The sequence below is a fragment of the Balaenoptera ricei genome, chromosome 13 (assembly GCF_028023285.1).
Source record: "Balaenoptera ricei isolate mBalRic1 chromosome 13, mBalRic1.hap2, whole genome shotgun sequence".
Lineage (NCBI taxonomy): Eukaryota > Metazoa > Chordata > Mammalia > Artiodactyla > Balaenopteridae > Balaenoptera > Balaenoptera ricei.
This window is the reverse complement of record NC_082651.1, coordinates 48,512,725-48,523,847: the sequence shown is the minus strand read 5'-3', so window position 1 is coordinate 48,523,847 and position 11,123 is coordinate 48,512,725. Positions and strand designations below refer to the sequence as shown.

General features: G+C 41.3%; 1 protein-coding gene across 4 annotated transcripts in view; it reads left to right on the top strand.

Moving 5' to 3' along the window:
- Positions 1 to 2,603: 2,603 nt before the first annotated feature.
- The window catches only part of UGP2 (UDP-glucose pyrophosphorylase 2), a 56,909-nt gene continuing 48,389 nt past the window's right edge, over positions 2,604 to 11,123 (top strand). The window contains exon 1 of one of the 4 annotated variants that reach the window (XM_059943229.1): positions 2,604 to 2,693. Coding sequence is in view for 1 of the 4 variants with exons in the window: in XM_059943226.1 (XP_059799209.1) it covers positions 3,807 to 3,825 (19 nt within the window). In the remaining 3 variants the exon portion in view is untranslated. The other 3 variants (XM_059943228.1, XM_059943227.1, XM_059943226.1) reach the window with 3 other exon arrangements.

Sequence of the window (11,123 nt, the reverse complement as noted above, 5' to 3'; positions counted from 1 at the left end):
AGAGTAGCGAACAGGACACAACACTGCAAGTTAAAAAGATTTAGTGGCACTAAACTGGTCATTCAGAATACACTTATTGAGTGCTTGCTATGTACCAGACACTGTGCCAAGCATTAAATCTAAAAAGGCACCAAAAAGGATGCTTAGAAATAGGGCAGTAGCCATTGTTTCCTTGTGTTGATAGAATGTTCCCATCTAAAGAAAAAGATATGGCAAGGTTGTTATACATCCCAGGACATGGAACTGGGTAAATTAAACTGAATTTTCTCATGTTTCTATTGGGAAGTATAAAGAAGGAATGAGAAAATTATAGGCAGAATGTATATCATCCTTGGATGGTAATATATAGTACCAGCGAAAAACTGGCTTTCAGGCTTCTTTTTAGTTTACAATCCATCTCATTCCAACTCATAACTGTACACACATTCCTTCCAAGGCCCCCATTTCATCTTCCTTTAGATTCTACCCGCCCCCCAAGTTTCTGCAAAGATTTCATCTGTAAATCTATCTATCCACATTACAAATTTCTAATGCTACAGATAGCAACTTCATGCACCTTGAAGGAAAATTCCATAGTAGTGTATTATGAAAAAAAGGGATCGCACACACACACACACACACACACACACACACAAAGTGATTTTTCAGATATTAAAATGTATAAATATATTTCAGAAATAGACAACAGCCTTTTAAGCACACTTGAAACTTCTCCACGGCCATGATCTTTCCTCCTTAATCCCACGTGATCTGCCAAGTGAGATTGTTTCTAGTGGCTCTGAGGTAGTGGGAGGTTCTTTTACAAAATGTTTGGGGGTTCAGGATTTAAATGTAAACCACTGGGTAAAGAAATTCCATTTTACAGGGCACTACTTGAAATAATATTTGAGAATATAGCTTCTAGAGTGCTACTTCTCTAAGAGCCAGCCTCTGAATTGATATAGACCTAACCCCTGAAGACAGGTAGTTACTTTTTGGAGATTTCTTGAGGCAGCAAATGTACACATCCTTTGGTACTATATCTCAATATATAATCGCTCATAAATCAAGATGTCATTCTTAGGTTTTACCAAATACTCTTGCTGCAATTAAAACTTACTTCCTCTCCCTTAATCTTTTGTGTAGGTAGGAAATAACTGATCATCCTTCTTAAACCTTGTATAAAGACTCTTCACTACTCTTCAGCTTTATCATTTGTAGGCTAAGCAACCCTATGGGGCTCAAATCTTTTGGTAGCATTTTATTTTGGTGTTAACGCTGATGGATGGATAAATACTGCTTATTCAGTGCTGGAACAATTTCTCTACTGTACACAAAGAATGTGGAGAATCTGATCAAGATCTTCAGTCTCCAAATGCTATTAAAATGTAGACATTTGGATTTTACACACTTCTTTGGGGAAATCAGTTTTATCGCTGAGCGGTTTTTGGGTGTGATCTTTTTGGATTTCACATAAGAAATATAGTACCAAGGGTTATCATTCTCCAGCAGGACAAATGAATCACTGGCCTTTTCTGTGTTACTTCAATAACATTTCCATACGAATACGCAGCCCTAAAAAAATAATTTGTTTACAGAATGAGCCATTTAAAAATTGTCACTTTACCTTGGTTGATTAGTGTTGTCCAAGGCCTCAAACTCTTCTAGAATGACATGGTTTACTGGAGACACCTAAACAGAGCGCTGACAATTCATTTGTCCTGATGCAGGCGGCTTTAGTCATGAATTGTAAAGTCTGAGATACACCCAATAACAGGCGCACTGGGTCATACAGGTAGGTGGGGTTGGCAACATCAGGTGCGATTTAGCGGGCGCTGCGCTGGCCCTCTTGTAGTCCCCGACTCACTGCAAACGTTCTTTTAACATCCTCTTTCTTTGAGGGCTTCAAAAATCTATTAAAAGGAAAGCACCTCTTGAGGGGTAACTTAAGCCATTTCCCCTTTTATCAGAAAAGTAAACGCCTAACACTGCGGAAATCTCTACAGGAATAGGAACCGGGGTGGTGGTTCTGGTGTGAGAGCCTTCGCTTGGCGTTTTCTTCGATGCCCTAAATTCCTCCTCCTGTTAGTTAAGTCCCACACATCCAACTGCTTACTCTTACTCTTTAACGCCATCTTCACCCTTCCAAGACCAGATGTGTGGGTAGAGTTTGTGTCTACCGAGAAGGGCCTGGGCTCTCTCGGGGTAGTTGCGCGGGGTGCTCCGGCTCTACTCGCCCGATAGATATCTAGCTTCAGTCTCTGGTAAGCGGAAATATTTTTAAGCACTACAAAAATAACCACTCGTGCTTCAGGTTGTCTCCCTTGCTGAAGTATCTGTGGAAGGCTGTGAGTTCTACTGGTGAAACATCCCTGGCCCAGCCGCTGGAGGCGCAACCCCAACGCGCCCGGGATCCGGGCTCGAGCTCGTGCTAGTGCTCGGGCACAGAGCCCACCTCCGCCCGGCTGCCTCTGGCCGCATACGCCCCGCCCCCTGCCACCCCCGCGCGTCTCATTGGCCAGGCCCTGAATCCGCCTCGGCTCCTGACTGGCGGCTGCTCCTGTCTGTCTGCGCAGCGGGGACATTTCCGCCGTGAGGGGGGCTGCTCCAAATGGCGGGGGAGGGGAGGTGTTTGGGAGAAAGTGGGGGCTTTGGGTTGCGGGAGCCCGCAGCCCGGTGGACGAAGGAGGTCAGAAGCTGGGCTGCGACCACTGGTGAGGGGTTCAAGGTGTGCATGTGTGAGGGGAGAGGGGGAGAGAGAAGGTTGCCTCAGAGGTGACATTCTCTCAGCCTGCGAGCCTTCTTCCAGGCGCGCCATAAACGCCCCCAATTTCCCAGCTGCTAAAGGAAGAGGAGGAAGGTGGGTCTCTGTGGCGGTTTGGGGAGGGGCCGGGGCGGGCTTCCCACCACCCCTTGGGCGAGTGTGTTTCCCTCTCTGAGGCGTGTGGAGCCCCTCTGCCTGACCAGCTTTGGCCCCGGAGGCCCAACTTGGGGTTCGGCCAGGAGGAACTAGAATGTGTGAGGGTTGGGGCGGGCCCTCCCGGCCTCCTGTCCCTCGGAGTCGGCTTTCCCCTCACGGGTGGCCTCCCAGTGTCCGCTGCGGGGGAGGGGCGTGTAGCCTTCGGCCCCTCCCGGGAAAAAGCCGCTGCAGGGTTGCAGCCGCTCGCAGCAGGGAGGCGTTGGTCTGGAGGCCCCCGCCCGCCCGCGCGCCGAGCGCCTCTTAGTCCCGGGACGTTGATGGGCGGGTAGAAATGGTTGAATCGCCCCCCCCTCTGCCTACCTCCCCCGCGTCCCGATCCCTGCAGGGCGGGGACCGCCGTTGGCCCGAGTTTCCCGGGGAACTGTCCGGAGGCCGGACGGCAGAGAGGGGAGGGGGAATCGGGGGTGCGGCCCGCCTGTGCCTGCGACCGTGCTGCTCCGGAGGGCAGTGAAGTAGCCGCTCTAGATCCGCCTCTTTCATTGATGAAATTAAAGTTCGTGTGATAGTACCTTTTCCGGGAGCCTCCAGCTGGCCCTCATTTGTGTCAAGGGTGCAGTGTAGCCTGGAGTTCCGAGCAGACTCGGTCGCACCAAGTTTCTGTCTTTTGAAAGTGCGGAAGGTTTTCCTGGGTGGTTTTTTTTTCTTTTTTTTTGAGGCAGTTTTAGCCGCTTTGAATAAATACTCCCTTAAGTGGCAAAACATAGGAAGAGGAGAAGGAACTCGTCGGTTGTTAAAGCGGGGGTGGAAGAGAGACCTGCCCATAGCGTGACTCCTCTAGGCTTTTGAATATATATATATATATACATATATATATATATAGGCCAGAGTATTTTAATAAATCCCTAAAATGTCGAGATTTGTACAAGGTAAGACACGCTTCTTTTTTCTCCCGGGTTGCTTTAGCAGTACCGAATTTGGGTACTGGCAGTCGAGAGGTTGGTGGGTGGTTTGGAAGTGGAAATGTTCATTTGAGGTACTATTTGCGAAACCCTTTTCGTTAAATTGACATTTGAGCTGTCTTGAGCTGCTGGGTTGGCGTTTCAGATACGTATAATTTATACCCCTGTACTCTGCTGCATTTAGTTCTGCCTCCCTGAAGTCAGGTTAGTAGCACTCTGGCTCCCTGGGATAGGGGCTGTAAATGATGATAAAACAGGATTTTGGCTGCTGATTAATCCCTGTTCTCTTTTCCGGGTCGAAGTCAAGGTAACTCTGGGTGCGGACGGGAAGGGGAACTGAGAGGGCTGAGGAAAGGCAGGTGGGTTTAGCCAGGACTGTTGGGGAAGCTTTAGCGTTCTCAGCTTCTCCGTCTGTGTGTACGTGGTCTGAGTCTCAGATTCATTTATTGCGAAACCGGGAATAGCTCGTAGAAGCTGGAGGTCATTTCAGTAGGAGAAATGACTTTGCTGCATTGCTGTGTTTATTTTTTTCCCTTCTTTGAAATCTGTAAATATTATTAAGGTTTCTTTCAAATTAGGAAATTGTTCTCTAAATTCTACATGTGTGTTAAAAAAGGTTTAGGGAATGCCTCTCAACTGAGTTAAGCAGTAACATTGTGTGTATGTGTGTGTGTAACGTGTACACATTGAAATTGGTGCTACCTTAGACCTATGTCATCAATTTGTAGCATAAGATTTGCCTTCTGGTATGCAAGTAAACCCTTTTCTTGCAGACCCCAGAGTGTGAAAGCTTCGGCCATCTTGCTGAACACACAGCTAGTAAAGTTCACAACCACTTAATGTGGCTCTCAATAAATGTAATGTACTTAAAAAAATTGTGTCAGTAATGGCCATCGTTTGGCCCTGCGCATAAAAATGCCCTAGTAGGTTTTACATCACTTTATTAACTCTTCTTTGAGTTTTGTATAATCAAGTAAGAGAATTTGCCTGCATTATTATGAAAACAGATGGGACACTTATGTCTGCCTTTAGCACTAAGCTCAGAAATGTCACTTGTCATTAGACTTTTAAATTCATGCTATGCCTTGTATGTGGTAAGAGATGCTTCTGTTCAGGTTGAATAAATGTCTTAGTCAAGAATAGAAAGTAGAGGTAACTGTCAGAAGTTTGCTGGATTTTGTAACAACAACAATATTTAATTACCAGCAAGCCAGTATTGCAATAATATGCTAGAGAAAAGTGGACAAGTCACTTTAAAAGTTAAGAATATTATTAAACTCCAGGTGTTCCTCGTTGTTATGCTTTAGCGCAGCCTACAGAGGTGGTGCGTGTTGACTAATGTCACATCCTTTGCTGTTTGTTAATGGCTAATTGTTTTCAGGAGATTCTAAATAAAGTGGCAATACCTGTGTATGTTGTTATTCCTTTCCCTTGTCATCCACTTTTTTAAAAAAATCAGCTTTTTATCTTGAGATTTATAGAAAAGTTGCACATATGTCAAAACTAAAAAATTATCACAAGTACATTACTATTAACTAAACTACAGACCTAGACTACTTTTCCATGATTCAATCCAACATTGCATTTAATTGCCATCCAGTTTGCTCTAAGTGGTAGTTTTCTTTTTAAATTGGCAATTTTGCACAAAAAGATGACACTTCTCCCTTCCAAAAATTTTTTTAACATGATTTTGCTCCTGTTTATCATTGTTTAAATTTGTACTTCAAGTGTAAACTCTCTGTATGTTTAATTAACTTTACTGCATTGATCAGTGATAAACTTTATTGGGTAATGATTCTGCTGTCTCCACAGATCAGTTTTTAAGTGTAAGCGTTGGGATTTTTGTTTTTGAATTTTTTTTGGTAGCAAAGATCAAATTGTTTGATCTTTGCTGTAGCATTTATTGATATTTCCACTCATTGACACTTAGCTTGTGCCACTTCATAAGGAAAAGATTGAACAAATTAGGCTTCTAAACTGTTTTCATATGTTGTCTCATTTAAGCTTCACAAGAGCCCTGAGAGGTAGTAGATTTTAATCGTGACCTTACAGGTGAGAAAATTTAAGTATCTTATCCAAAGTTCACAGCTAGTAAGCACTGAAATTCATATATAAATGTGTCTTAAACCCTTGTCCTTTCCAGTACCTTTTATTGCCTCTTATGTTAAAGAACTTATCAGGAACAATGGCTTCTTTCTCCAACTAGACTGTCAGTTCCCTGTGGGCAAAGATAATATTATATCCCTGGGGGAAATACAGTGTCTTCAAGTGGTGGGTGCTCTGAAAGAATCTGTCATGGATGACAAATGAGAAATGCAGACTTTCCATGTACTTTTTAGTAGTTTAGCCTACATTTTTGGCTGTAGTTTATTAACACCTCTGACGTAAATGTTGAGAAAGATAAAAGGGATGGACCTAGGTTTGAATCCTGTTACTAACAGGTGATCATAGACAACTTTTCTGAACTTCCGTTTCTACTTATATAAACATTGGGTATTAGTACTTATGCCAACGGGTTTTTGAGAAGCTGAAATGAGATTAATTACGTGAATGCATTTAGATGGCCAGTAAATTTTACTTTCCTTTCTTAAAATGATGGTAGCTTTTTGGATAGCATTGCCACTATAAGTATAACCACATGTCACAAACAGAAACAATGCACCTATGGCAGTTCTTTATTTTCCTATTCCAGGTTTGGTGTTCAGGCCTCCAGCAACTTGGGAGTTGATATATATATTTTTTTAAAGTATGGGGTTGGAGGGGAAAGCTTCAACAGTGATGTGAATACATAATTGGGGACAGTTTTTGTTTCAGTCCAATCAACAACTGAAATTATGAGCTCTTACAATACGCAATGTACTGTATTGGGATTTCTCCTGTATCCCTTATGGTTGGCACTTGAAATTCAGATCTGGGTATGATACCTGTGTGTTGTGTACACGTGTTTGAATGTCCTGGAACCTGGGGTTGCTATTCTCGGCTTGAATCTCTTCCCTCCAGTCTAGGCAATGTGCTTTATAGCAGCGGTCCCCAACCTTTTTGGCACCAGGGACAGGTTTTGTGGAAAACAGTTTTTCCACGGATGGGGGCGTGGGGAAGGTTCAGGTGGTAATGCGGGTGATGGTTAGGGGGTAATGCGAGCAATGGGGAGCAGCAGATGAAGCTTTGCTCCCTAGCCTGCCGCTCACCTCCTGCTGTGCACCCGGTTCCTAACAGGGTTGGGGACCCCTGCTTTACAGGAAAGCTAGGCATGTCCATTCTCAAGCACTTTGACTATAAGTTATTAGGTAGAAACGTTCAATTAATAAAAATACTTAATGTCAATAGGCAGGAGAATTCCCAGTATGTATTCCTTGGCCAAAAGAAGGTTCAGCGTGCTTTGGGCATCTCCCAAGTCTGTGTTTCTCAGGCACTTAGAATTCCTTCTCATAGGAGGACTCTTTACTGGATCTCTGGCTTAATTCCCTAGCTGGTGTATTCTGCCCTCAGGTCACCTTCTGTCTGCCTGTGAAATTACATCTCCATTTGCTAGTTTTCTCCATCCCAGGGGTTGTTGCAGGGCCCCCAGTTTTTCTAAATAAATGTGACTACTACTTAAATGAGAAAGGGCCCCTTGTCACAGTTGGAGGTGACACCTCCTCCTGTGACCCTGCTGGGTCATCACAGCTGTGACTTTTGCCAGGTATGTTAGTCAGTGCCATTTGGAATTTGGCTTTTCAAAAGTTCTGAGAGCTATGGGGCAATCTCCCTACATGATTTGAAACTTATAAATGGCACTGGACCTACTGTCATCTAGCCAGCTAAGGCAGTGTTATGTACTTATACTGTAATTTAGAAGAACTTTAAATTTTTATTTATTTATTTATTTATTAAGAAAATTATTTTTGGCTACATGGCATGCAGGATCTTAGTTCCCCAACCAGGGATCGAACCCACGCCCCCCTGCAGTGGAAGCGTGGAGCCTTAACCACTGGACCGCCAGGAAAGTCCCTGGAGGAACTTTTTAAAAAACTGTTTGTCTACTTAAATTATATAAAAATGTCCCTTAATATTCTTAAATTGAAGTACTTTCTTATATTTCAAGGGAAGCCGTTTGAGTACCTCTGTGTCACTTAAAAAGTACTTCACATTTTCCATTTGTTGGAATTCTCTTTTAGTGACTTTTTTTGGTGATTCTTGTTTGGTCAGTGGAACGTAGCCAGGGAAGATTAGCTGAACTAAGTGTAACGGGAGGGGTCTCAGATGAATACAGGGGTGAGAAGCATTCTGGGGCCTGGTTGTAGAGGTCAGGCCTAGGCCTGGTTCTTCTCAAATCCTAAGACTAAATTCAGCCTGTTGCTGATTATTTAGATGACTAGGATGTTTTCAGCCCAGGAAGCTTGTGGCATGGATTTGAGGCAGGACTAGAGGTGGCAAAGCAATGACTAAGGCACACTTCTCATTTTTTAAAGATGTAGCTTAGGATTCACTATGTTGCTAGAGAGACAGGGATTTAGTTAAATTCAGAGTCACAGTTATAAATGGAAAATTAAAAGAAATTCAAAGAGTTGAGCTGATGAAGACTTTGTTTCCAACATGGATCTTGTAATCTCTTTGGTTAAATTGTCTTTGTTCTTGATAACTGGGTCTTTCTTCTAGTAAAATGGATGATTTTCATTTGTGAAAGCCCACTCAGGGAAAAAAGAAATTAGACATTAGAGAAATAAGAAATATTAATTGGTACACTTCTTGGAAGTGCCATTTTAATATTCTAAGATAAATTGAAAAATTAAAAGGAAATTGATGTTAATTTTGGACAGTAGGTGTTTTCTTGTAATATCAGTTCACATTCACTTCACATTCTCTGTGTATTTATTTTTCTTCATAGAAAATTGTAACTTTATGAATTGTAGTGACTTTAGTTAAAAGAATGGGATACTTAATTTGTGTGAGGAAAATTAGTGGGCCTAATAATGAAAATACTCTGGGTCAAAGAATAATATATTGTAATTTTCCAGTTTCCACCATGTTGAATTTGGTACTTTTTGTGGAAGTGCAGGTATTAGGAGTTCCCAAAAAGTCAGATATATCCATTACTGAAAAGTTAATATAAACAAATATTTAAAAGTTAAACTAACTGGATTATCTGTAAAAATGAATAATTAAGAGTTGACTGTATTAACTTTATGTAATATGATTCATTCTGATATCCAGAATTTATGCCAGTGGAGAAAATCCCAGCAATATTAGAATAAAATTGTGGGGGAGATCCTCTGAAGGTTTGGGATTTAGTGAATGTGGAAATATGATTCACTTACCACCCTTTTGATTGCTTGGCATCTCTTTAGAAGCTTGGTTTTCTAGACTGATGTCCTTTTTACACAGCCTACAGTTTCTTTTCTAAACTATCATGTTTTGAACTTGGTGTAATAGTGTTTGAATTGTGGACATTTTGGTCTTGAGTAATTTGATGGATTGTCCCAGGCACAGTGACTATTAATTGAAACCATATGTCTTAGGTCTCTAAAATTCTACTACCAGGCATGCATCGTTCTATTAATAACTTACTAAATTCTTTGCAAGTTGGCTTGCTAAGTTATTGAAAGAAAATTAAACTTTATGTGTTTTTTGGTTGGGTTTATGTGTGAGAAAGGGGATAGTACTCCATTTGAAAGCTGTTTTCCAGTTCTCTTAACTGGTAAGCAAGCATCTCCATCCGTTCGTTGCAAAGTAATTGTCTAGGATTCAAATTCTACCTCTGCCAACAGTCCCATTGTTTACTTTTCTCAGTCATCGCCAAATGAAATCCATTGTGCCCCCAAACCATTTTGACAATTAAGAATTGTTTTTGAGAGCCATGGAGAAATTGGCTATGTTGTCTTAGTTAACTTATATAAACAACAAAATGTTTTGTTTTCCAAACCATTGCTAGATATTTGTTAGTTTTTTTATGTAAATCAAGAAAGTTCCCTGTTTCTCTGATTTTTACTTGTATCTTTAAAAAACCCCCACTATTCGTTATATTCATGTACATGAAATAGTCAAGTTATGCTTAGTCTACTTTTTAATTGTTAGTATTTTTTTATAATTTGATATCTATTCTAGGGGACACTCCCTTTACCAGTAGTTCCACTTGCTCTTTGGCTGCAAAGGTAATTGAAGTTTGTGTTTTTCTCTGGTTGCTGCCCTGGCAAAGACTGATGTGATTTTTCATTTATGTTATAACCCTGCCTAAAATTTTAAAGCTTCTAAAGAGTGTAGGAAAACCAAATAACACAGTTCTGCACTGTTGCGGATTCATTAACGCCGATGGTAAAATGCTTAGGCCTGGTAATAAAATATTTATAGAGTACATAAAAGCTTTCTTCGATTTTTCATTGCCCAGGAAATAAACAATATAGAAGGAAAAGTTGAAACGCACAAGAGAATGCTTATTCTGATATGTAGTTTTCACTTCACGCAGTAACTTCCCTTGATAGACAGACGTATTAGGGTTTTTGCAGTTTTCATTCAGATTTGGTGGCATACAGCCTGGAGGTGGTAAACCACATAATGCACTGTAACAGAGAAAGGGAGAACTTCCTCCAGGAAGGAGAGGCAGGGCGCCATGCAGCAGGGTTGGGATTCTTGCGTGGCTGCCACTGTGACCTTAGGCAAGTCAGCATCTCTAGGCTCTGTTTCATCTCCAAGATAAGGGAATTAGACTCACTGACCTTAAAGCCTTTCCAAGGTTAAAAATTTTATCTAAATGCACATGTATCAAATTACACAGCAGGCCTGTCAAATCATTTTTTGGTCCTTGATGGTGATTTTATGTTGTATCCCTTTTCTCTCCTCTCAACAAATGGGAAATGGGTGTGATAGGCCCCTTACCATCCATTAAACTTGTTGCAGAGTGATATTATTTAACTAGTTGGCACATCTCTCCTGAATGTTCTGTTTTCCAGAAGTGATATTTTCTGTTTTTTGGGTTTTTGTTGTTGTTGTTTTTGTTTTAAGAGCTACTCTGTTGTATGAGAGCAAGATTAATCTTAATTATTAATGAGAAGTCTGGTTTATGTATAAATTCTAACAGTTAAAAAAATTTTTTAAGCAAGCAATGCATGATTAGCAAAAATCTTGATTATCAAGTAGCTCCGCATGTTCGGTGCTGGAACAGTTCTCAAAAGCCTGGTACCTTTTAATTTTTGTTAATCAAAAATCATTTATTAAACATTCATATGGCTGTGACCCATGCAAGTGTTAGGATGTACATGGCTGAGTCATTTAAAAATCTATGTAAATGT